The 26,387-nt window shown below is 34.9% G+C and overlaps 1 protein-coding gene across 2 annotated transcripts in view; it reads right to left on the bottom strand.

The window, feature by feature from the left end:
* CRYL1 (crystallin lambda 1) overlaps positions 1–23,708 on the bottom strand; it is a 175,911-nt gene extending 152,203 nt beyond the window's left edge. The window contains exons 1-2 of one of the 2 annotated variants that reach the window (XM_031960823.1): positions 23,509–23,708; positions 11,952–12,059 (exon numbers count right to left, since the gene is read on the bottom strand). In XM_031960823.1, the coding sequence (XP_031816683.1) occupies positions 11,952–12,059; positions 23,509–23,549 (149 nt within the window). In that variant the 5' untranslated portion in view covers positions 23,550–23,708. Of the gene's footprint in view, positions 1–4,488; positions 4,548–11,951; positions 12,060–23,508 lie in introns of those variants that run through there. The other variant, XM_031960824.1, reaches the window with a different exon arrangement.
* Between the last annotated feature and the right edge of the window lie 2,679 nt (positions 23,709–26,387).

The following is a 26,387-nucleotide window of genomic DNA, read 5'->3' as shown; positions in this document are numbered from 1 at the left end:
TTACTACAAAAACATTACCGATGAGATTTCAATGCTGTCAGCATTCAAAGTTCTTTCTGGTTTGTGGTCATTCTCCTTAAGGCCTAGAATGTTTTGGAATTCTTTCTTCTCTCTCCCTACTTTATATCCAACTTCTAACCGCTGTTCACAAAAGATGATCTACCTATTTATATATAGGCATTATCATTTAAAGTTATTTTGTTTGCTGTCCACTCCAGTTACTATTGTCCCACATTCACTTTATGTAGCATCCATCACAGCTATGTTGTAATCATTCCTGCTTTGATCTAAAACAGGCCAGTACCCTTCAGAAACTCCTATTTTGGTGAGTCTATATTTCCAATTAGAGATGTGGAGCAAATAACAGAACTATTTTGTCTCTACAAATAATCCACAATCACTTTCCACAACCCTACAATTCCACATGAAGCTTATTATCACTGTTGTGCTTCCTTCTGCCTTCTACTCTTTCAAAGGATGTTAAACTTTCTTAATTTAATTCCTACAATGAATTTCATAGATAGCAGAATTCAGATAATTTATAACTCCCTGTGACCCATGGGGGGAAAAACTGTTATATGTAGATTTGCCACCTACAAGTTAGAACATTATCACAATTTTCTTTAGGTTTTATACTACACTATGTATCTAATGAAGGCAAAATAGTGTTGTAGAGACTTTAAGGTAAAGAGAGACCTGGGTTTGAATTCTAATTCCAATACTTTATAAGTCTGTTCCCATGAGCAAGTCAATCTCTCCAAGATCCAGTTCCTTACCAATAAAATGAGCATAATGAAAACTGTGGGACCTGCCTCAAAGGAGGGAGTAACATAATCTATGTAAAATGTGCTTTGCATTATTAGGCTGCTTCTGAAAAAACATTAATCAACTTATAAAAATATCTCTCACCAGCCAGAATTTTTAACTACTTATATTGAAAAATGTTTACAGAGCAAGTTAGGATGCAATTGCAGAACCGTAATTGCCCAGTAGAGGTCATCCTAACAAAAGGATTCAAAGACAAATGTCTTATTTAATTTTGTTTTAATATTGTTATAATGTTAATATTGGTTACTGTTGGTTAAATGGTTAACTGGTTAATACTGTATACTGTTGTGGGAGTTTTTTGTTTCTTTTGGTTTGTTTTTTGTTTTGTTTTGTTTTGATTGATGACATTTATAAACTGGCCAAACCCAGTCTAATTTGTTTAATTTCTTTATGTCAGTGATTCCTTAACCTGCTGCCCCAGTACCTCTATGAAACCCTGGAGCTACAGCAAGGGTTCCATATCCACCACACACAAAGTATTATCTTTTTGATCATGATTTAGCAGCAAGAAGATAAACAGATGAATAATATATAATGGAGATAACTTTTAAAGGCTAAATAATATTCTACATAAGTTTCATCTATATGATTTTTGTGAAATGAATAAAGTACTAATTCATTTAAAAACATAAATGAGTTCACATTAGGTTTTTTTGTTATCATGCATTTTCTCAATTGGCAGATATTAACTATCAAAAGGGAAATCAACAAAATTTGACATTTAAAAGGAATCTTCATACTTAAAGAGTTTGAAACCACTACTATAAAATGAAACAAATGTCTTTCAAATATTATACAAAAGTACCTAATGATAATACAAAATATCCTAATTAAAAAAAAAACAATTAGTAGATGAAATAAAGAAGTATGAGGATATCAATAATAACTGACTCATATAGCACTTTAAAGTTTTCAAAGCCTTTTATGTAGATGATTTCATTTGTCCTAGAGAATAAATTTGCCCAAGGAGCCCCAGAAGTACCACTTACTACCTATGATATCTTGGGCAAATCATTTCATGTCTTCAGGGCTCAAGTTCTTCATTCTTAAAAAGGAACTTTGAAGATTCCTTCTACCACCTAGTATATAATCTTATGAATCAGGTTCATTTCTGATTTCAAGGCTCTGCTCATGCAGTGCTTTTCACCTAGAATAACTTTCTCCTGTCTATCTGAATCCTACCTGACTTTCTGAGCCCTGGTCCAAGCCAAGATCTCTCTACAAGACCTTCCCAACTGCTACAACCCACATTGATCTCCCTATTCAATGAATAATAATGATGATGATAATAACATCTAACAGTGATAAAGTGCTTGCTGTGTGTCAGCAACTATGGTAAGTATAATTATCTCATTTGATTTTCACAATAACCCTGGAAAGGTTCATTATTCCCATTTTACAGCTGAAGAAATTGAGACAAGCAGAGGTTAAATGATTTGCAAGTAAGTATCTGTGGCCAAATTTGAAGTCGGGTCTTCCTGATTCCAGATCTATAATCTATAGTCACTTAAACATATTATCTTGTGCCATTGCCTATTTCACATGTTCCTGTCTTGTCTATTAAAACTATACACTCTTGAAGAGAAAAGAATGTATATTGTATTTATTTTTTCCCTTTTTAATCTAAAGAAAGTTTCTATGAATCTGCTCTTCTCCAAGCCATGTAGTAAAGAGTTACTGTACAGTTCCTGCAGCAGTTTTGTTAATTTAAGGTTATCAATGAAAGAAAGTGAAGAGAAAGAAAAGGAAGGGAATAAGCATTTTTTAAGCACTACATGCCAAATACCATACTAAGTACTAAGTACTAAGTTACAAATTTTATCTCATTTGAGTCTCAGAATAACCCTGTGAAGTAAAATCCAGGACCAGCATATCAAAATGAATGACATTTGGTTCAAGGCACTGGGAAGGAAGATCCAGAATTTCCTACTTGGCTCAAAAATAAAAAAAACTTTGGAAAGCATGATTTCATATTTAATCTATTTATTCATCCTAAAATGAAAACGGATCAAGAACATAGGTAGAATCAAGAATATGAGGATATGTGAAAAAGCAAACACAAGTCCCTTTTTCCTCTGTAAAGAGAGTGCTCCACCTCTCAGTGAGTATTCATGTATACCTCAGGATTTTTCCTGAACAAGCTGTTCATAACTGTTCACCAGGGTACCATAGCCAAATATCACTTTCCTAAATACATCTTTTCCCCCACAGATTCATCTCCCACTCACTACTTATTGCCTAAACATTGACAGAGGACTTAGGAAAATTTTTTAGTGTCAAAGTCTTGAAGAAAAATATCAGCTGCTTACACAGAAATATTGTTCTTTGCCAACACCATCTAAATGCAAATCTGGATTGGGGAGAGGCTTTTTCTTTTTTCAGGGAAATATGTCTCTACAAGATGGAATAATCACTAGATAAGTCTTTGTTCAGGCAATCAGTAGTTTCCTGAGATCAAAAGATATGACTTGCTGTAAGTTAGTATTTTTCAGAAGTGAGGTCCTAAACTGTCAGTCCTGACTTCTGGCTTTTGTGAGATTGGCACTTTGGGGGAGAGAATCTATCTCCCTTACATAATCTGACAACAGGAGACTAGGGAAGGGGAATAGAGATGGAGCAGAGATTCTGGAGAGCCAGACAGCAGCAGGAGACTGGAATTCTCAGGTTCTGGGAAGAAGAATCACTAGGAATAGAACAAAAGTGGAAGGCAAACATCAAAGACAAAAATCTTACTTATTATTGGAGGCTGACTACTACAAGCCCATTCCCTGCCCCCCAACACCCCAAATTATCTCCTATGATATCTTTTGCACTCATACTTACTTATAACTTTTTATTTGATAGTTTTTTCCCCTCAATTACATGTAAAGATTGTTTTCGTCATTCATCTTTATAAAATTTTGAGCTCCTGTTTTCTCTCTCCCTTTTTTTCCACCACACCCAACAGCAAATAATCTAATATATGTTATACTTATACAATCATGTTAAGCATATTTCCACATTAGTCAATTGTGAAAAAAGACTTACAACAAAAGAGAAAAGCACTAGAAAGAAAAAAAAAAACAAAAGTGAAAATAGTAAACTTTTTTTGGTTGCAGATGGCATTTTTCATCCCAAGAATGTTGGAATTATCTTGAATCATTGTATTGCTGAGAAGATCTAAGTCTATCATAGTTGATCATCAAATAATGTTCCTGTTACTGTGTCCATTGTTCTCCTGGTTCTGCTCCTTTCACTCAGCATCAGTTCACGAAAATCTTTCTAGGTTTTTCTGAAATCCGCTTGCTCATCATTTCTTATAGAACAATAGTCTTCCATTACATTCATATTACATAACTTGTTCATTCATTCTCCAGATGATATAGGCATCATTTCAATTTCCAATTCTTTGCCACCACAAAAAAAAAAAAAAAGTTGCTATAAATAAATGTTGCCCATTTAGGTCCTCTTCTATTTTCAAGGGAATCCTTCCAGTCACCCAGGCTCTATGTAATTTAATCTTCAATACCTCATTCTTACACCATATATCTAACTAGTTGTCAAATCTCTTTATCTCTGCTTCCACAAACTTTCTCTCCTATATGTCTCCTTTCTATTAAGTTACCACTCTAATTCAGGATCTGGACTATATTTTAAGAACTTCTGAATTGGTCTCCCTACCTCAAATCTCTTCTCTCTCCAATCCATTCTGATCACATCAGCTGACAAAGTGATTTCTCCTAAAGTGTAGGAAGAAGGAAGGGAAGGAAGAAGGGAGGGAAGAAGGGACAAAGGAAAGGAAAGAGGAAGGGAAGGAAAGAAAAAAAGAACCTTAACCATAAAAAGCTACTATGGTAACAAGGAAGATTAAAACACCAACTCAGATAAGGACAAAATGCCCACATGGGAGATCTCGAAGAGTGACATGAGCTTGTCTCAAGCCCAAAGAGGCTACTTAGAAGTGCTCACAAAAGATTTTAAAGGGCAAATAAGAGTATTAAGAAGAAAAAACTGGACAAAGAAATGATATGTAAGAGAGAGTCAACAGCTTGGAAAAGGAAAATTTATTTTAAAAAAATACAATTGGTCAAATATAAAAAAATTCACTTAAGAAAACAACACCTTAAAAAGTAGAATTAATCAAATGGAAAAAAAGATCAAAAGCTAACTGAAGAAAATCACACATTAAAAATTAGAACTGGGCAGACAACATCACGAAGCAATAAAACAAACTAAAAAGAATGAAAATGTTGAAAAAATGTGAAGGGATAAATGAACAACAAAATTTTCCAGTGATTAAATAACTGTTATAAGCAGTTTATGTAGTGAACTGTTTTTACTAAAATGTAATTAATTAGATGTGAAATAACTTTAAACCTTAACAGAACTTTAAACTAATTAAGTTTAGGTTTATAAAGCTTGATAAATCATTTATTTTTAAAACTCACCACTTTATTCTAAAACAAGACACAGCTCCTTTATATCCTAAAAGAATAGGCACTACTTAACAGGGAAGGCCAACTGCTTCTGTTTATACCTGGGAGTTGGAGGTGAGGGTGGGGAATCTTATAAAGAAGTTGGGAAATCTAAATTGATTAGGTTTTTCTTAAAAGTAGGGCTTTAAGACTTCCCATCTCCATTATCAAATTAACATACCTAGAAATGACCAAAAACAGACAAGGCAATTTGTTAAATTTAACATGCCTAACAAACACCTTTGATAAAACAAATATGGTCCTGAAACTTGAAATAGAAAGAGATAAAGCAAAGAGGGAAAACTATAGACCAAAATCTCTAATGAATATTAATGAAAATGTTGATGAATCTATTCTAGGAATATGGATATCTCAGAAGTAAAAGGCAGAGGCACCCAAAGGGCCAGGTCAAAAGAAAATCCTGCCTAGATCTGTCTACCAGACTGTGTGAGGTTCAGAACTCTCAGGAGAGGCTGCAATTTCAGATATGTAGAGAAAATTAAGGTATCTAGGAACCTAGCAACCAATGAGTTCCCATTTGGAAAAAAAAAAAATGTTCACAATTCACTAGTCAATTAAAATTAGAATTATGCATTGATTTCATTTTCACTTTCTTTTCCCTCTTAAAGCACTATGATTGAACCTGAGTAGCAACAACTAAGAAGAAAATATGCATGAAATCTTTCCACTACAAGAATATCTCTGCATCTTAAATTTTAAAACATTCTTATTGTATAATATCACTATGTGAGGGATTAAATTCTGACAAGAGTTCTGACAACTTTCTGCATCTGTACTATCATCTGAGAAACTACATACAATATATTTTAAAGGAAAGTGCAGTGGTAGGTACTTGATACTGAAACAAACTACCATATAATGAAAGAGAACTCCTTTAGAGGATAAAAGGCTTATAACAACTAAAGTCCATCTGGCTCTAAAAATTTATTTCCTTTTTTCCCCCATTTACCATTCTTTTGTACAAAAGCTGTGATTTTATTGGGATAGTTAGCACCAGATAAGAAAACATTCTTATACTAACACGTATTAGCACCTTCTCTGCCATTTATAATCTTAGACAGGACAACCAATATGGATCAGAAGAAGCAAGACCTTGAATTCAAAGGTTCCTTACTCCTAGGCCACTACACCAGAGGTGTCTCTCCTAAGGACATTGAAAACTATAACGGGAAACTCTCCTGAAAAGTCCAACTAGGTTAAAATGTAATTGGAAACTATTTAGCAAAACAAATAATGATACAACACAACAGAGATAATGTTAATTTGTGGTTTTCTAAGTCACTATGAGAGATGGCTAAGTGATACAGCAAATAGAGTGCAGGCCCTGGAGTCTGGAAACTCCTCTCCCTGAGTTCCAATCTGGCCTCAGATACTAACTTTGTGGCTGTAGGCAAGTCACTTAACCTTATTTGCCTCAGTTTCCTCATCTGTCAAAGAAGATGGAGAAGGAAATGACAAACTACTTCAGTACTTTTGTCAAGAAAACTCTAAATGAGGTAACAAGAGTCAGACACAACCAAAAAAATGACTAAAACTACAAAAAACAGCTCATCTGTAAACAAGGCCCATTAGTACAAATCATGAAATACAATCTCCCCAAGGGAAGTAGAGATTTTAAACACAAATGATACATGTTCTCCTTTGTAAATAATCCTTGAGAAGCAGAGCCTGTATTATGGTATAAGCAGTAAAGCACAGGAAGAGAGAAGAAATACTACTAGAATTTCCTTTCTCTCTTAGAATTAAGGAACCTTAAACTTCATTCAGAATGCCCACTGGTTTTGATTCCCTATATTGCTTAAGAGAGAAGGATTTGACCATTGTTTTTGCTTTTTTCTTTAAAGGATTTAAGGGGAACATGAAATCTTTAGCTCTGCAGAAGCCAGTTTTTCCCTCCCCTCTGTACCACTTGTAGTGCTTTTAAAAAATTATGGAACTAATAACCATCAGAAAATATAACTATTTCCATATACAAAAAAAAAATAATAGACTATATAATCAATCATGCATCCATAAACATATATTATGTGCCAAGCACTGTGCAAAATGCTAGAAATACAAAAGAAAGCAAAAGGCAGTCCCTGCCCTAAAGGAACTTACAAACTAATGGGGGAGACAATATGCAAATAAATACATAACCAAACAAGCAATATACAAAGTAAGTAGGAAATAATAGAAGGAAGGCATTAAAATTAAGAGGAGTTGGAGAAGGATTCCTATAAAAGATGGAATTTTGGCCTGGACTTAAATTGATAAGACAATGGTTATCTATTAGTATGGTGATTAATAGTTCTCTAAATTCAATATGATTGAATTTAATCTTACAACAAATAATGGTTTCCTAATGATATAATGGTCAGCTTATACTCAGTGTAGAGCATATAAACTGGGACAAACTTAGCCAGGGGCAGAGTCAGATTCATTCCCTTCATCTCACACCACCTTGGCTGGCCTCCCGTACTTCCCCTGCTGAGACCAAAGCCAGTCTGAAGGGCTCTCAAGAAAGCTAGTTGGGCCCCAGGCAAAGAAACTAGACTGTGAAGGAGATAATAAAGGATTTAGACTTTAACATCTGACTATTGTCGTGGTGATTACTCAACTAAAACGAAGTCTGCTCCCAAGACCTCCAGAAAACCAACAAGAACACTACATATAAACATCAGTATATTTGGACAATTAGTTCACATGAAGAAGTGTAAAAAAACCTATTACAATTAAAGGAAAGGAGAGAGGGGGATGAGCATTGTCTGAAACTTGATCTCATCAGTTTTGGCTCTAAGAGGAAATAATTTAATCATTCAGTTGGATAAAGAAATTTATCTAACCTTATAAAGAAATAGGAGAAAGAAAAGAAAAGGAAAGCATAAGATAGAAAGAAAAGCAGAAACACTTGTAGAAAAGATAAAAGAAGGGAGGGAATGGTGATAGAAGATAAAGTTAAAAAAAATACTACTAAGAGAAGGAAGAGGGGTAATAAGAGATATAGTGGATGGGGTAGATAAAATAAAAACACCACTAAGGACAAGGTGGAAAGACAGAACAAAAGTACATACAGGGGAGAAAATAGGATGGAAGGAAATACAGAACTGATAATCATAACTGAATGTGAATGGGATGTATTTTCCCATATAAACAAAACAGAAGTGAATAGCATAGTGGATTAAAAAATCCTACCAAAAAAATACTAGAATACATAGGAATAAATGGAAGTTTTCCTTAAAATAATAATTAGTATCTATTTAAAATCAAAAGCAAGCATTTCTGTAATAGGGTTAAGCTAGAAGCCTTATCAATATGAAAAGAGGTGAAGCAAAGATGCTCATTATCTCCATTATTCAATATTGTACTAGAAATACTAGATATAGCAATAAGACAAGAGAAATAAATTGAAGGAATTAGAATACATAATGAAGAAATAAAACTATCATGCTTTGCAGATGTTATAATGGCATATATAGAGAATCTACTAAAAAACTAGCTGAAACAATGAACTTTAACAAAATTACCCACATAAATCACCAGCATATTCTAGATGTTACCAACAAAGTCTAGCCAAAAGAGATAGGAGAAATTCCATTTAAAATAACTGCAGACAATATAAAAAAACCTAGGACTCTATCTGCCAACACAAACTCAGAAACTATATGAACACAATTACAAAACATTTGTCACACAAAGATAGATCTAAACAACTGGAAAAATATTAATTGCATGAATAGGCCAAGCCCACATAATAAAAAATAATGATTCTACCTAAATTAATTTACTTATTTAGTGCTGTACCAATCAAATTGTCAAAAAAAAAATTGTATAGAGTTAGAAAAAAATAATAACAAAATTCATTTGTTAGAACAAAGGTTAAGAATGTCAAGAGAATCAATGAAAAAAAAAAAATGTGAATGAAGGAGGCCTACCAGTAGCAAATTTCAAACTGTATTACACAAAGGTATACAATACCCAATAATAAATGACAACAAACCTAGTGTTTGATAAACCAAAATATCTAAACTTTTGGGTTATGAAGTCACCAAAAATTGCTGGGAAAACAGGAAATCAATTTGGCAGAAACCAAAGTACAGACCAACAGCTCACATTATATATACCAAAATTATGTCAAAATGTATATATGATCTAGATACAAAGAGTGATATTATCCTAAGCAAATTAAAGGCATGAAAAATTTTACATATCAGATTTATGGATAAAGGAAGGATTTATGATTTTAAAAAAATAGAGACTCGTGAGATGAAAAGTGAAAAATTGAATAATTGATGAAAATAAGTTTAAAAGTTTTGCACAAATAAAAATAATATAGCCAAGTTTAAAAGAAAAGCAGGAAAATGGAGGGGGGGGAGAATTTACACCAAATTTCTCTAATAAGACCTCGTTTATCAAATATATAGAGCACAGAGCCAAATTTATAAAAATATAAGTCATTCCCCATTTGATAAATAATCAAAGGTTATGAACAGGCAATTTTCAAACAAATCTAAGCTATCTATAGTCATATTTAAAAATGCTCTAAATCACTATCAATTACAGAAATACAAATTAAAACAAATACGAAGTGCTACTTCATACCTAATAGATTGGCTAACATAACAAAAAGAAGAAAATGATATGTTGGAAGGATGTGGAAAAATAGAGACACTAATGCATTCCTAGCAAAGTTGTGAAATGATCCAATCATTCTAGACAACAATTTGGAACCATGCCCAAAGGGGTATAAAACTGTACACACCATTTGATCCAACAATATCACTACCACATCTACATCTCAAAGAGGTTAAAGAAAAATATAAATGATAGTAGCTCTTTTTCATGGTGGCAAAAAAAATTGAAAATAGAGGTGATGACCATCATTTGGGGAATGGCTAAGCAAGGTGCGGTATATGATAATGATGGAATACTATCTTTAAAAAATGACAGGATGGTTACAGAAAAACTTGGTAAGACTTAGATGAACTCATGCAAAGTAAAGTGAGACAACCTTGTGCACGATAACAGCAATATTGTATGATGATCAAGTGAATGACTTAGTTATTTAGTCAATACAATGATCGAAGATAATTCTGAAGAACCTATGATGAAAAATGTTATTTACTTCCAGTGGAGTCTAAGTGTAGAATGAAGCATAATTTTTTTCTTCCTTATTTTTCTTGCTTTATATTATTTGTTATTCAATCAAATCTGACTCTTTAAGACTTCATTTGAGGTATTCTTATTCTGCACTGATTTACCATTTCCTTCTGTAAATGATTTGAGAGAGAGATGAGGAACTGAAGTAAGCTTAAGTGACAAGCCCAGGGTCACACAGTTATTAAGTGTCTGAGGCTGGCCCTCTAACAACTACTACCTAATTGCAACACTGTTGGTCAAAAAACCAGTTTTCAGCATAGACAACTTGCTTTCTCTGAGACACTACAAATATTAATATGTAAACATTAATACCTCATGAAGCAGTTTAACTTTCTATTTAGCTATGGCTTTACTCAGCATGACTATAGATAAGGATAGCAGCAAAAAAATAGTATAACTTAAACAAATAAATACCAAGGCTTACTCTCTATTGTGAGCTCTAAAATGATTTGCTTATTTTCAGAGTATATGTTTAATTTAATTTTATGATTTGGCTGAACTCAACTTATTTCCCTTTGCAGCCTCAACCCTACATTGTTCTTTGTTATTGTAAACATGTCTAACACGGAAATACTTTTGCATGATTTCACATATATAACTGATATTCATATTACATTTTTTGCCTTCTTGATAGATGGGATAGAACCTGGAAGGAGGGAGAGAATTCAGAACTCAAAAAAAAACTGCAATGAATATTAAAAATAAATAAATAAGAAGAAAAAATTTAAAGAAAGATTAATTGGTGAGAAGATCTGAACGATAGGATTTAGGGCTAAAAAGGACCTTAGATCTCTAATTCAATTCAACCTCTAATTTTACAAATAAGGAAATAAAAGGCCCAAAGACATTAGGAAGCTTGATCAAAATTACACAGATAGTAAATTTCAGAGCTGAGATTTAAACTTTGACATAGAATGGAGACAGAATTAGCAGTTTGGGGTCAATGTATTCCACTAGCTTAGACGAGGATGAACTGATGTAGAACAAGGGCAATGGTGTCAGCTTCTACTGCTAGACTCAAAAAGCAGGGATGCTGAGGGTATAGATAGTATGGATAAGATTTAAAAAGTTCAATCCAACCTTCTGGAAAAGGAAATAACTATTTAAGTTTCCCTAGGCCCTAATGATCCCATGCTTAATACCAGCTCCAAAGTCTCAACCAAACATAATGGGGGGAAGAAGCACACTCAGAGGGATACCTTGCATGAAGAACAAGCATTCTTGACATCCTGAGACTCAAAACACCAGATGGATGAGTCCCATTAATGCAATACCTGATCTAGAACTGTTTCCAATAATGATGCTGTTTCTTAAAGTATGCACTTCAAAAATATTTGTTGAATTGAAGGAATGAGATCATCCTCCTGTTGGGTAATATTCGCAGAGCTGAACACAGTCAAGACAAACCAGGTTTGTTTGTATCTTTGACTTTAAGTTTCTCTTAAAAAAAAAAAAAAAAAAAAACAACAAAACCTTCAGTATCACAATAGAAAGTATAAGCTATCTTACCTGATGTTTTCCAGTGCATTGGTTATCTGCTGCTGCTCTATATCATAAAGTTTTACCTTGAAACCTCCACTGGCAAATAACATAGCCCAGCTTCGGCCAATGAGCCCACTGGAAGGAAAGAAAATTAAGAGCCAACATAAGTCATCTGAATAACTGAAAGAACTATTACTTTATGCTGAAAAGCAACATTAGAACAGGAGAAGAGATTTTTGTTTTCTCATTTGAAATCCGAAATAAAATTTCTTCATAATTGTCCTTTTCTAATAAGTAAATCTCTCTTCTTTCTTTATTCTCACAGTAGTGCAGAGCACAGAAATTTTGTTTCATCTCTGGTCCTGAAATCAACCACAGGAAACTGAATCTGAATAAAAGTTTGAATTATATACTCAAAGTAGGTGGGGCATATTCTCATAATATGCCTGGAAAAGTACAAAAATTCCTACTTGAAAATAACATTACTCAGATTTTGAACTTAAAACAAAAACCTCTTAGCAACACTCTTAGCAACAAAGCAATCTATAAATATTTAAATGTTGACCATTTTTGCCTGTGCTCAATTTTTATGTCCATATTAAAAAAGAAAAATTTTTCTTGAGAAGGAAAAGCCAGTTTAAACTCAGTGTAAAGAAAACTGCCAGATAAAGTTTAGCAGGTTTCTAATACCCATTTCTTTTGTCTGATTCTCTTTCCACACTGATTTAGCATATATTACTTCAATAATCTGTGATCTAATGACACAGATTCTACCCTATCAGAAGAGATTTAAGATTTCGCTCAAATTCAACCATTAGCAAGAAGCCTTTCATTTCTCTATGCTATTAATTACTCCCTTTGAGATTACCTTCCATTTTTTTCTTGTGTATGTCTTATATGTAGAAGAATCTATGAAATAATAGAGGCAAGATCACAAAAGAATACTATAAGAACTTATTATATGTCAAATACTATGTTAAGTGCATAGGATAAAAAGAATGGCAAAAATCCTCCTTGCCCTCAAGGAGTTCACATTCTAATGAGGGAAACAATTTAGCACAGTAATCTCAGAGAGAATGTCTTTGCATCTACTTTGGATATATAATCTAAACTTTTATTCAAATTCAGTTTTCTTTGGTACATTTCATAGCAAAGGTCAAACAAAATTTCTATGCTCTGCACCACTCTGATTCTGAGTCCTGGGAGGACTGACACTAGAAGGTAACTGAGTAATTTCTCTAATAATTCTAGAAAGGAAATAGTCATTTATGGTCTTTTCATTTTTTCCTATTAACACTTTGTTTTTTCTTCCTCATTGCCAACTAAATAATTCTAGCAATCCCATTCTTTCCATTTCCCCCTACACTTCCCCAGGCTCAGATCCCAATTCCTTTGTTGTTCTGGGGCTATGACTAACTAGGTAAATTTTGCCTCAGCTTTCTGTTTCCAAAGGCCACTAAGAAAGGGATTCCTCTAGCAACATATCTACATATGGGAGGTAGACTCCATTTACCTCAGGGTTTGTTTGCCTTTCCAGAGCAAAGCTGGAATCAAAATTAGAGGATCAGTATAATAGACCCGTTCCCAAATTACTAAATGAACGCTGGTCACAACTCAGTCAACCACTGGCTAATTCTACTTTCCTCCATTTTGTGAAGGGGAACAGGGTGGCCCATCTTCATTCTCCTCCTGCATCACTAGTTCCCGATTTTCTAGACTAAGTTGCAATATACATTAATGAAAGTTCCTCCTATGAAAGAATACTAGTGAAACCACAAGTCTGATTTTTTTTAAGTGTATGTCAAAAAAATGGAGCAGTCTTTCTCCTCAAGGGGCTTACATGAGTTTTTGATTTGTTTTAACATAATGTGGATATCTATTCATAACTTCAAGAAAGTTTTCTTCTTCTGGTCCAGTTTTTTTATTTCATCATTACAAGGAAAGGACCTCTCCAAACCAAAGCAAGTCAACTATCTGTCAATAACTTACAACTATAAGTTGTGCTTACCTGTGTAAGTGCTGCCTAGAATACTAAGAACTAAGTATTTTCCCATGGGCAGAGAACTTGTATGTGTCTCTTAAGACACCTTTTTCTCCACCTCTACAGGCTCTCTCTCAAACTAAATAAGAGGAATTATGAACTCTAACTAGTCTACTTTAAAGAATCAACTTTTGTACAATATAACTGTACAAAAAGAAAAAGAGCATACAAAAAGGAGAAAAAAAAAGAAAAGCACTTCTCTGTTCACAAAACTTCACAAAAATACTAAGGAAAAGACTGAAAATTGAGAACTACATCCTGGGAATGTCTAGTCTTCTATTTAGTGTGCCAACTTGATGCTTACTTAAAACGCTTTGTAAACACAGTCAGGGTCATTTTTGAGGCAAAGGGTCAAATGGTGCTGTGAAAGGTTGTATGTAAAGTCAAAAGTTGACAGCATACTGACACAATTGGTATAACTCATATGAATCAATTGAAGCTTCATGTTTTTAAAATATATTTAAACATATGAATAGGATAGAATTAAAAGTGACTGCTAAAAGTCCATTGGTAATAGGGAGTCACTGAGAATTCTTGATCTAAAAATGCTGTCAAATCTGTGATATTGTAACAACAACAACAACAATATAACAACTAGCATTTATATATTGTTATAAGGTTGCAAAGCACTTTACATATATCTCATTTGATCCTCCCAACCACCCCAGAATAGGTGTTTTTATTATACTCATTTGAGAGTTCAGGAAACTGAGGCAGACAGGTTAAGAAAGTTGCTCAGGGTCATATCTGAAGTAAGGATAAGTATCTGAAATGGGATTTGATTTCAGGTCTTCCTATCCAGGTCCATCACTCTACCTACTGTGCCACCTACCTGCCTTCATTTAGGAATTTTAGATTGGTAGCTATCAGATGAATTCAAGAGGGAAGAGTCTAGATGCAGAGAGATTAAAGGAGAGAGAAGAGCAGATGATCAAATATAGTCCCTTATGAACATTCACCTAAGGAAACTGGGAAGAGGAAGAAGAGACAAAATAAAGAGTTAAAAAAGAGGCTGTCTTTGGGTGAAAGAAGCAAGAGAACTAGAACAATGAAGCAATTTTGGAGACAATGGAGAAATATTTAAAAGGAGATGGTAGTAGTCAAAGCATCAAATGCTGCTAGAAGTCAAGGATAATGTGGATTAAAAGGGGGGAAAAAGCCAATGGATTTAACAATTACATGGTCAATGGTCATTACCATAGAGACAGTAATTGTAGTAGAATGGTGAAGGCAGAAGCCAGATTGTTTCATTACCTTGAACTCTGTCCTGAGGCCTTCAAAAAGGCAAAAATTTGTCAGTAAAGGGAAATAAAGACAAATAGAAGTGGAATGGAGTGAAGACATTAAGAAAAAGCTTTTTTTTTTTACACTGAAGAGCTCTGAATATAATATATTCATAAACAGATGAAAATGGTTTGAAGAAGGAAATGAAAATACCTGAGAAGAAATGAATACTGGGTCAATATCTTGAAGGAATCAAGCTGGGATGGGTTGAGGGCTCAGATGAAGAGATGAATAAACCTTATTGAGAATCATTAGATTGTCAGCTCCTTGAAGGCAGAGATGATTGTTTGTATACTCAGCATTTAGCAAAGTTCCTGGCTTAGTAAGCATTTATTCATTGATTGAAGTAGAGAAGAAAAGGGTGAAAAAATCTAATGAAAAAGTATATATAACATTTGCTATGTGATGTTTTAGGGATTTCTAGAAGTATTCCTTAAATAATTTGTTGAATTAGTATAATTTTCAAGTAGGAGGCTTTTCAAGCTCGCATGGGTACAAAAAGGTTTACAGATATTGCTTGGGTATTAACTATTTACACATGTAAAATCTTTCCAACACTAAAAAACAAACTGGATAGGTCAGCTGAACAGTACCTTGGGAAAAAAGTGAAATATCAAAAGTGTGCTACTGCTCCCCAAAAAAATACTGTATTGTGAAAGAAAATAGGGTAGTTACAAGCAAATTGACCAAAAATGCTCTAACTACACTATAGCTTCAATTTATAATTATTAAGTAGGAAAAAGCAACAAAATAATAGAGCTATCAGGACTCTGGGCAACAATTACATGTGGGATACATTTAGGCAAAAGCTGTTCAGAAGGCAAATGGTAGTGCTGGGATTGTCCTAAGTCCAGAGTCTGATCCTCATAGGACAATATTATCTACCCACAACTATATGATTATATATATGATATATATGATGATATATTATATATATATGATGTGGGTAAACTGTTAAAAAAAAAATGTCCCCTTTTGATCTGTAAAATTAAATCTCTGAAATTCTGTCCCTTTTGATTCCTGGCCTACCAGACTCTAGAGAGTTTATGAGAGAAAGCATATCCTCCTGGCTACCCTTTTCTAAGGCAAATCACCCACACACCCACACAATTGGTAGCAGGATCCTCATTCATGAAGCCTTAAAAGTGATTTCCATTCAGTTGGAGATCTGGGCCTGATATTGATAAACATCTAGACCTGGGGACATTGGCTTTCTTTTCAACCTGAAACCTGAGCCTCAGATTTCCTATTGAAGGATATTTCTAAACTCCTAATCCTTGCAGAAGTCTGGAGTAGGGCATAGCTGCCTGCCAGGACTCCTGTCCATTGTGAAGACATTTTCTTCTCAGGGGAAAAACTTTTTGTTATTTCTCTGCCACTGAGGAAGTCAGTCTCCTAGCAAAGCAGACTTTTCATCCTACAATGAACTTCCCTTTTTCCATTCAATATTTCAGGTTTGTGAATTCTTTCACAAAGGACCTGTGCCAACTGGAAGGGGACTACCACAACTCTCTAAACTACCACTAACCTCATCAATCAAGGCTCTAGGAAACTGATTTTTATCAACAACTTCTTTTTTTTTTTTTTTTTTTTTTTTTTTAATAGCCTTTAATTTACAGGATATATACATGGGTAACTTTACAGCATTAACAATTGCCAAACCTCTTGTTCCAATTTTTCACCTCTTACCCCCCCCCACCCCCTCCCCTAAATGGCAGGATGACCAGTAGATGTTAAATATATTAAAATATAACTTAGATACACAATAAGTATACATGACCAAAACATTATTTTGCTGTACAAAAAGAATCAGACTCTGAATTATTGTACAATTAGCTTGTGAAGGAAATCAAAGATGCAGGTGGGCATAAATATAGGGACTGGGAATTCAATGTAATGGTTTTTAGTCATCTCCCAGAGTTCTTTTTCTGGGTATAGTTAGTTCAGTTCATTACTGCTCCATTAGAAATGATTTGGTTGATCTTGTTGCTGAGGATGGCCTGATCCATCAGGACTAGTCATCATCTAGTATTGTTGTTATCAACAACTTCTTAAGAGACTGGTTTATGAACCAGATTGCAATTTACTGATTTGCAACCAGAGATGTACTTGTTACAATAACCAATACTGATCATTTGCATGAAACATGTCATTCTTCTGGGAAAAATACTCAAAGAGATCAAAACAGAAAACATACTGATAGAAAAGCATAAAAATTAAGCCTTGGCCCCATTAGTCAGAAGGAGAAACAATCTGCAGAAATTGAAGAGGCAAATTTCAGTTCTGTGTAAGGAAAAACTTCCTACAAATTGGAGTGGTCTGAAAATAGACTAGCTTCACATTTCAATTTTGCAACAAACACTAATAAAGACTCTACTTTGTGCAAGACATTATGCTATGTGGTAGAAATACAAAGACAACAACGAAACTGAACTGTGAACTCAAAGAGTTTTTAATCTATTAGTGAGACACAATGTGTACAAAAACAAAAGTTATAGTACTAACCAACAATCTAGGTGAGGGAAGAAATGAGGAAAAATTTTACATAGGAAGTTAGTACCTATACTAAACTTTAAATGAAATTAGGGATTCTAAGAGAGAGTACATTCCAGGAATGGGAGAACAGCCTATGTAAAAGAAGAAACAGGAGACAGAATATTGATTTTTAGGAAATAGCCAGGTGGCCAGTTCAGTTGACATAATGAATTCATAAAGGAGAACCACTGAAAGAAGTCTGCAAAAGGAACTGTAGACTAGACTGTGAGCTGGGAAACTTGAAGAATACTTTATTCTGAGATTGAAGGTTGTAACTGAAAAATTTTGAGCAGGGCAATGACATAAGCCTATGATTTAACAATATTAATTTGACAGCTTCGTTGGAGTTAAATGGAGGGACTGAAATCAGAGAGACTAAAATGTTATAAAGGTATAGGCGTCCACTCCCACATTAATCTTAACTGATTTATTAATCTAACTAACAGTAGTACTCAGTTTTACCAAAAAAAAAAAACTTCAGCAGCTCCCTCTAACCCACCAAGAAACATTAAAATTTTTGCACAAGTTTAGAGGCCCTCCACAATTTGGCACCACTTCTGCCTTTCTAGCTTCATTTCGTACCTATTATGGGCATTATACTTTATCAAAAAACACTGCTTCCTATCCTCTCAACATGATGAGATTTCTTTGCTCTGTCCTCAAGCTATTCCCTGTACCTATAATCTCCTTCCTCTCTATCCCTGAAAATCTAAATTAAATGTCTTGCAATCATGACATCTGTTTATGAACTGCAATACTGATAGAAGGAACCAAAATTTCTAGGTAGCAGTGACATAAAAATAATAATTACAATTGCATACAGGCTGTGCTAAAAGTCTTAGTGCAGCTTTAATAACTTAAAATTTCACTAAGACTTTTGGAATACCTCTTTGTGTATGTGTATCAGCATAGAGGGCTAGAACTCTGAAAAGGTGTACTTGAATCTAAGACAGCAGAGCACTTAAGGTTAATTAACTATTCAATGTGAGATAATGTTTCTATAAGCATATACTTAGATGATATGGTAATGTGATGGCTCTCCTCAAGATTGCCCCTTGCTGAATGTGTGGTGATGAGATAATCGTAGGCAAGGATTGGAGGGCTGAGGGACAGGGTCAGACTCTCTCTGCCACAGCATGCTAAGAAGAGAGGACTTCAGACTTCAGATTCCAGGATCCATCAGTGATGAGCTATATGGCAGCTTGCCTGCCTCCTTCACTTCTCCTCCTAAAGACCACGGACTTTGACTGATCCTGACTCTGACTGATCCCGAGGCCTTCCAGAGAGCTAGCTTGGACATTATACATCAGCACATACATTGTGGAATAGGAAGGAAGAATAAAACATTTTTATTATTTAGCCATGATTCTACCCCATTATAGGCTTAACTATATGATCAACTATATTCCTACTATATGCTTGACCTGACCCTGATAATATTTTTAAAATTTTAATTCTGACTCTTCCAACTGGCCAATTTATTACCAAATACACATCCAAATGGGTATGTATCCAAAGGGGCTACATAGTCAAGTACTAAAAATTGGGGCGGGGGGGGGGAAGTTTTATTAGAAAGCTGATTTTTCTAATTGGCCAATTGATTAGTGATACTCCACTCCAATTCAAATGGTTTATACCTTGTGAAGTACTAAAAGTTGAAAAAAGAATTAATAAAATAGATAAAAATATCAACCAAGTTTGAATTACCTGTTGATATTCTTCAGTCAAGTCAGCCCCATCTTTGGGGGAGAAAAATGAAATACCTTCTCATACCTCTGCTTTAATTCAAATTACAATTTCAAAACTTTGAACTTCAATTTGTAATGATACTCACTGTGTACATATTATTTTGCTGACTCTGCTTACTTCATTCTGAATTAGTGTATGTCTCCTAAATTCCTAAGCTTCTCTCAATTTTTCCAATCCCATTATATTCATTTACAATTAGTGTGACCATTTCCTGAAGTCAAGAAAGCCTGAACTCAAATGCAACCTCAGATCCTTACTAGCTGTGTAACCCTGAGCACATTCATATACTATTAGTTTTGCCATTTTTCTCAGCACTGTTTTTAGTTCTTTGTCACTATAAAAAGATTTTGATATATAGAAGACTTTTCTTTTTTCTTTTTGACTTAAATGGGTTAGATAACTACCCAGCAGTGAGACCTCTATATGAAAGAAAGGGTATAAACATTTTGGTCACTTTACTATCATGTTCCACATTCCTGCTTTTCCAAAAACAGTTAGACTAAATTCATAGTTCCACCATTTCATTAATGTGCTGTCTTTCCACAATCCTTCTAATACTATTCCCATCTTTTTTTTCATTTTTAGAAATATTATGAAAGTATAAGAAAGTATTTTTAAGTGATACACAGAACACAATAAGTGCCTAATGCATGCTGTTAAATGACTAAAATTTTTTTAAAAGCACTTAAAATAAATTAATACTACTGAGATTTTCAATATCAATATTATTACAAACCAAAGAAAAAATTATGTGTTGTTGTTTTATTAAAAAATGGTAAATAAGTCAAGTTCCTCTTTCAGAAGGTTGCAAGTCTAAGTATAAATCTAATCTAAACAAAATCCAAAGTGTACTTATTAAGTCCCTCCCTCATGCCTAACAGAACAAAGGCTATCAATCCAATATATTTTAGTAATCTACAATCTCATCTTGTGAATACTATTCCCATTCATACTGATCATCATTTAGTAGGTAACCCAAAGTTGCTAAGGCAAAAAAAAAAAAAAAAAAAGTGATCAAACTGTGATCAACTGGTAATTTGGTGTCTTGCATCTTAGTTAGCCAAGCTCCTTCTGGGTTGAAACTATGGCCATCAAAGTCAGTCCACTGAGAATTTTTTAAACTATTTGTAACAAATTTTCTGCTAAGGGCTATGGATACTAGGAAAAGGGCAGGGGGTAGAAAAGGAGAGTAACTGGTCCCAAGAAATTTACATTCCAAGGAAACAATATCAAAATAGCTATGTACAAATATGTATGGTATATACAAAGGAGATGGGAAGAGAATTTCAGAGAGAGGTAATAGTAGCTAGAATGCATAGGGATGGGGGAAAGCCTCTTGCAGAAGATAGAGCATGAATTGAAATTTGAAGTCAAGGAAACTAGTAGATGACATTATTATATAACCTTTAAGGTTCCAAGATTATGATTTAGTAATAGTCTTTAGAACCAGGTCCAAAGTACACACATAATCAGAAACATATTTATTATTGTCAAATATAGCTATCCTAAATAATCTTGCACAAGATTTAAATGACCCCTGGAAACACTACTCATTGTTTTCAACATTTATAACCATGTATCTTTGTAAAGTTACATACAATTATACTTCAGTCTTCAACAGCTATACTTTAATCTTCATGTGCATTCACATTTATTAATCAAGACAAGTATTAAGTGTACACTATGTGCTAGGTATTATGCTAAGAGATACAAAGAAAGAAGAAAAAGTCTTGGCTCTCAAGGAGATCCGTCTGTAGGAGTGATTAATTCCTTAAAATATTCCTTAAAAAGTTGTCATTCCCTAGTTTTTCCCTCTTTAGTTTCCTATTCCTGCCCTTTCTGTCCTTTTCTAACCCGTGTACCACTCACAATGAGGGCATTAATCACTAGACCTGGTAGTATTCACAAAAATAATTAAGAAATTCTTATGTAAAGTGCCCTTTAGAAAAAGGAGAGGGGCAGCTAGATGGCACAGTGGATAGAGCACCAGCCCTTAAGTCAGGAGGACCTGGGTTCAAATCTAGCCTCAGACACTTAACTGTCCTAACTATGTGACCCTGGGCAAGTCACTTAACCCCAATTACCTCTTTAAAAAAAAAAAAAAAGAAGGGGGGGAGGAAAAAGGGAAAGGATTTTATAATGCAGAAAGTTCATTTCTGATAATTGTCTTTCACCAGGAGTTTGGTATTTGACAGAAAATGGGGAAAGCCAACACAGGAATCTTTTTTCTTAAATTAAAATGGGGGATAGCTGTGTAGCACATTGGATAGAGAGTTCAAATCTGGCCTCAGACACTCACTAGCTGGATGACACTGGGAAAATCTGACTCAAAAAAATTTTAAATGAGTATTTAGGTACCTTGAAATCTAAGTGTATGACTTACGAGAATCCCTCAATAAACTGCCCCAATCCAGTTTCCATCTTTTTTCCATTTTTTGCTTGTTTTCACTGGAGAAGAAACTGAAGTAGAGATCTGAAGAATGGGGGCATTTTAATTCATATTATCAAGACAAGTATTTTTTTTAATCTTAAGACACACTTGAGTTAGGAGTACTTTGGGGCTTAAAAATGAAGTCTAATTGCATTTTTTTTAATATGTTAAAAATAAACTAGGTAAATGACTTCAAAAATATGATTGCTGAACAGCAGACCTCCAAATGCATCAAAAGAGCATTAAGTAGAAGGCTCATCCCCACCAGATAACCATTTCTATCTACAAGGTCATTTTTTATGCCTTCACACACAACAGGCCAAAATCATGCACAGATAGGTCAAAGTCAGGTTAATCTTCACCATTTCCTGGGCAGAAAGTCAACAGGAAACTTACAGAATTCACCAATTCTATTAGTAATAAATGATATGAAAAAAAAAATGTAACTGTTTCCTCAACTTTCCAGGAACAAAAAGCCAACTGTATGAAAATTATCCAAAGATGTTGCTAGGTTAAATTGCCATACTACTACAATCACACACACAAACAAAAAAACAAAACAAAACAAAACCCCAGAAACAAAACAAAGAAAAAAAGCTGTCTTGTATAAAAACAGGAAAAATTTATTTGCGGGGGGAGGAAGGGGGGAAGGGGGGAAGGGAGAGACTATAGTTTCAGGCATAAGATGCATCTCAAATTGACAAGATATCAACCAATGGAAAAACGTCATTCTTCCACTCCAAATTTTGTCACTTAGGGAAGATTTCCCTATGTTGATCACAAAGTCAAAAAAGTTAAAGGGAATAATTGGGTTGGAAAAGTATGAGCTTCCTTCTGCAACAAACTTTGTGGTCCTCCATCTTCTTTCCTTCCCTTTGGATCTATACCCAGTTAATCTGGCATATATTTTGTTTGTACATAGAGGTTTACATATTACTATAAGTTTGTACACAGAAGTTTACATCTCCTGTTAAGACTGGCAGCTCCTTCTAGAGCAGGGACTATTTGCTTCTCTGAATATCCAAGTGCCAAGTTAATAAGTGTTCGTTGACTGCTTCCGGTAGACTGAATTAAATTTACCAAAGGTGCTGCTCCTGTTTTAAGGCTCTCTCATCCAGCCTTCCGAAGGATGGCTTAAATGCATCACCTAGCTTTAAGAAACCAAGAAATTGAACACCACCACACATTCCCGAGGGAAGACAATGTCTTTTAACTAAATCACTAAATAACAAGCAAGAACAAGTACAAGGTTGTGCATTTTCTTCCAAAGAAACAACTGAGACCGGATTTTGATTGCATTTTGAAGGAGGGCTTTAAACATTTAAACAATAAATACAAGTAATTTGAAAATAGGAAAAATCGGCAACAGCTGCCAGAGCCACGAGGATCGGGAAAGGAAATGAAAAGGGGGATGGATGGAGGGAGCGGCTCCATTCTCAGGTACAAATAGCTAGAATCTGCAACTTCTCTTCTCCCCAAGGTCACAAATGGCAGCTAGGCGGGATCTGTGGCCAAGCCCCAACTGGGCACGCCGAAACTTTTACCTGCCAAAAATCACAACACTGCCATCCTGAGTAGAAGTCATCTCCTGCGCTGACTGGGTGAGCCCAAAGCCCGAGGAGACCCTGCAGCGGGAGCCCGAGCCGGGAAGAGGAGGAGAAGGGGGAGAACTGCCTACCCGGCTCCAAGTCAGTGGCTCTTAAAGCCACTGAGAGGAATGTAACTTTCATTCTCATTGGCTCCTTCCTTCTCTTCTCAGCCCCAGCGTTAGGGAAGGCTCCCCCAAAGCGAGGTGAAAGGAGCCCTCCGATAGGCTGAGGCAAGTGAGCACTTGGGGAAACGTGACTACAGTTGGGGAACCTTCGCCAGAAAGCTTGCGGGCGGGCCCGCTAATCAGCACATCTATATAATTTAACCCCTTGGTGAAGGGCTGAATTGCCGGGCGGGGCTGGTGAAGTTCATAAATCCATTGCATGAAGTAATGGCTACAAAAACTGTATGAGTATGGGGGGAAAAAACTAATTGTTGAGCAATTTCTTCTTTCTTCTTTTTAAAAAAACTTTTGTTTTGCAACCTTAGAATTTAAAATCAAGTTCGTCAAGAAAAACCCTGGTCTTTTTTGCACATGGATTGTTCACAAATTATTAAACAGAAGAAAAGGAAAGCTGACATTATCTCTCGGTTCAGACACACCCTCACAGCATTTGGATTGCAACTATTAAAGACCTTCAAACTTGGTAGTGTTTATTGCTGTATTTCCACCAAGCCATCAGCTTCCTTCCATAAATTGAAGGGGGGAAGGGGGGGAATGGTAGGAGATTCTCTTTTATTGATCTTTGAAACTAAAAGTTTCCATGAAATTCCATAATGCTGTATGAACAGAAATGAAAAGTCATGTGATTTTAAAATTCTGCTTCAAAATGGGTTCCTAATTTATTTAAAAGGGAAAAAAATTGTCTGATGTGACTGCTGTGACATACTATAACATGTTGATGTCTGAAAGACAAATATGATAGCAATTTTTGAAAGATGAAGAGCATAAATTTCGAGACGATTAGATTTTCATAGTCTTTTAATTTGCCAGAAATGAGGAAGGTGCAAGCCCAGAAGAGTGCAGTGACTTGGCCCAAATTCATTCAACTACCAACTGTTAAGATTTGATAGTTGTGGAAACCTTTTCCACTGTATAATAATAGTAATTCTATACACAAAGTGAGGAACAGAGAGAAAGCCATTCTAGAGTGAATTTCAGCATATAATTCACTGTGACTGAAAAGGTTGGGACCAGGTCTTATAAAACCTTAAAATGGAATAGAGTGGTTTATATTTTATTCTAGAGACAAAAGGAAGATAATGGCTTTGGTTGAAAAAATTGTGAATTACCTCTCGATTGGCTAAAATGACAGGAAAGATAATGACGAATGTTGGAGGGTATGTGGGAAAACTAGGACACTGATACATTGTTGGTGAAACTGTGAATGAATCCAATCATTCTAGAGAGCAATTTGGAACTATGATTAAAAAGTTATCAAACTGTGCATACCCTTTGATCCAGCAGTGTTACTACTGGGCTTATATCCCAAAGAGATACTAAAGAAGGGAAAGGATCCTGTATGTGCCAAAATGTTTGTGGCAGCCCTTTTTGTAGTGGCCAAAAAAATGGAAACTGAATGGATGCCCATCAGTTGGAAAATGGCTGAATAAATCATGGTATATGAATGCTATTGAATATTATTGTTCTATAAGAAATGACCAACAGGATGATTTCAGAAAAGCCTGAAGAGACTTACATGAATTGGATGCTGAATGAAATGAGCAGAATCAGGAAATCATTCTACACAGCAATAACAAGACTATAGGATGATCAAGTCTGATGGATGTGGCTCTCTTCAACCATGAGTTGATTCAAATGAGTTGTTCAGTGATGATGAGAGCCATCTACACCCAGAGAGAGGACTGTGGGAACTAAGTGTGGACCATAATATAGCATTTTCATTCTTTCTGTTATTGTTTGCTTGCATTTTTGTTTTCCTTCTCAGGTTTTTTTTTTTTCTTTCTAGATCCGATTTTTCTTGTGCAGCAAGATAACTGTAAAAATATGCATACATATATTGGATTTAACATATATTTTAACATATTTAACATGTATTGGACTACCTGCCATCTAGGGAAGAGGGTGGGGGGAAGGAGGAGAAAATTTGGAACAGGTTTTGCAAGGGTCAATGTTGAAAAAATTACTCATGCATATATTTTATAAGTAAAAAGCTATAATAAAAAAAGAAAAAGAAAAATTTGTGAATTGGATTTAAGAGTTGCACGAAGTCTTCAGCTTCTCTTTCTCTTTCAGAGTCATCAAAGTCCTGTGGCAAGAAAAAAGTGAAAATGATTGACAATGGCCTGGGATGCAGTTGATGACCTTGGTGTCTTAAATGTCTAATCAAGCTTTTAAGTGTTCTATAGTACCTGCTTCAGCCGCCTTCATTAAACAAATTTTTCTTATCTGCCAGTAAAGAGAGGAAAGTCTTCATTCACTGGGGATAAACATTCTCCTAACTCACCAAAAGGTTAGGGATCTGTTGAGTTACTCTCAAACCTGATTTAGCCCATTTGTGTAGCCAATCCATGTTTCTTGGAGCTACAAGTGAAAGTTGAGTGACAGATGGACACCAAGGGTATATGAGCAGCCCTGAAAAGGGCTAGTCAAGCCCTCATACCATTAGTGTTAGTTCACCTTGAATGCTGTGTTGAAGTTGGGAAAGGGACCCCAAAAGTTTGGGGGCATGAGGTATCTCAAAATTATTTCCAGACTTAAACCTATTTCCTGGTCAAGGGGCAAAGCTTGTTGTTATTGTAATGCCAATTGAAGCAGGGCTAAATTTCAAAAGAATTTAGCAAAATGCTGAGAGAAGAGACATCTTTATCC

Source organism: Sarcophilus harrisii, chromosome 3 (assembly GCF_902635505.1).
Source record: "Sarcophilus harrisii chromosome 3, mSarHar1.11, whole genome shotgun sequence".
Taxonomy (NCBI): domain Eukaryota; kingdom Metazoa; phylum Chordata; class Mammalia; order Dasyuromorphia; family Dasyuridae; genus Sarcophilus; species Sarcophilus harrisii.
This window is presented reverse-complemented; position numbering and strand designations above follow the sequence as displayed.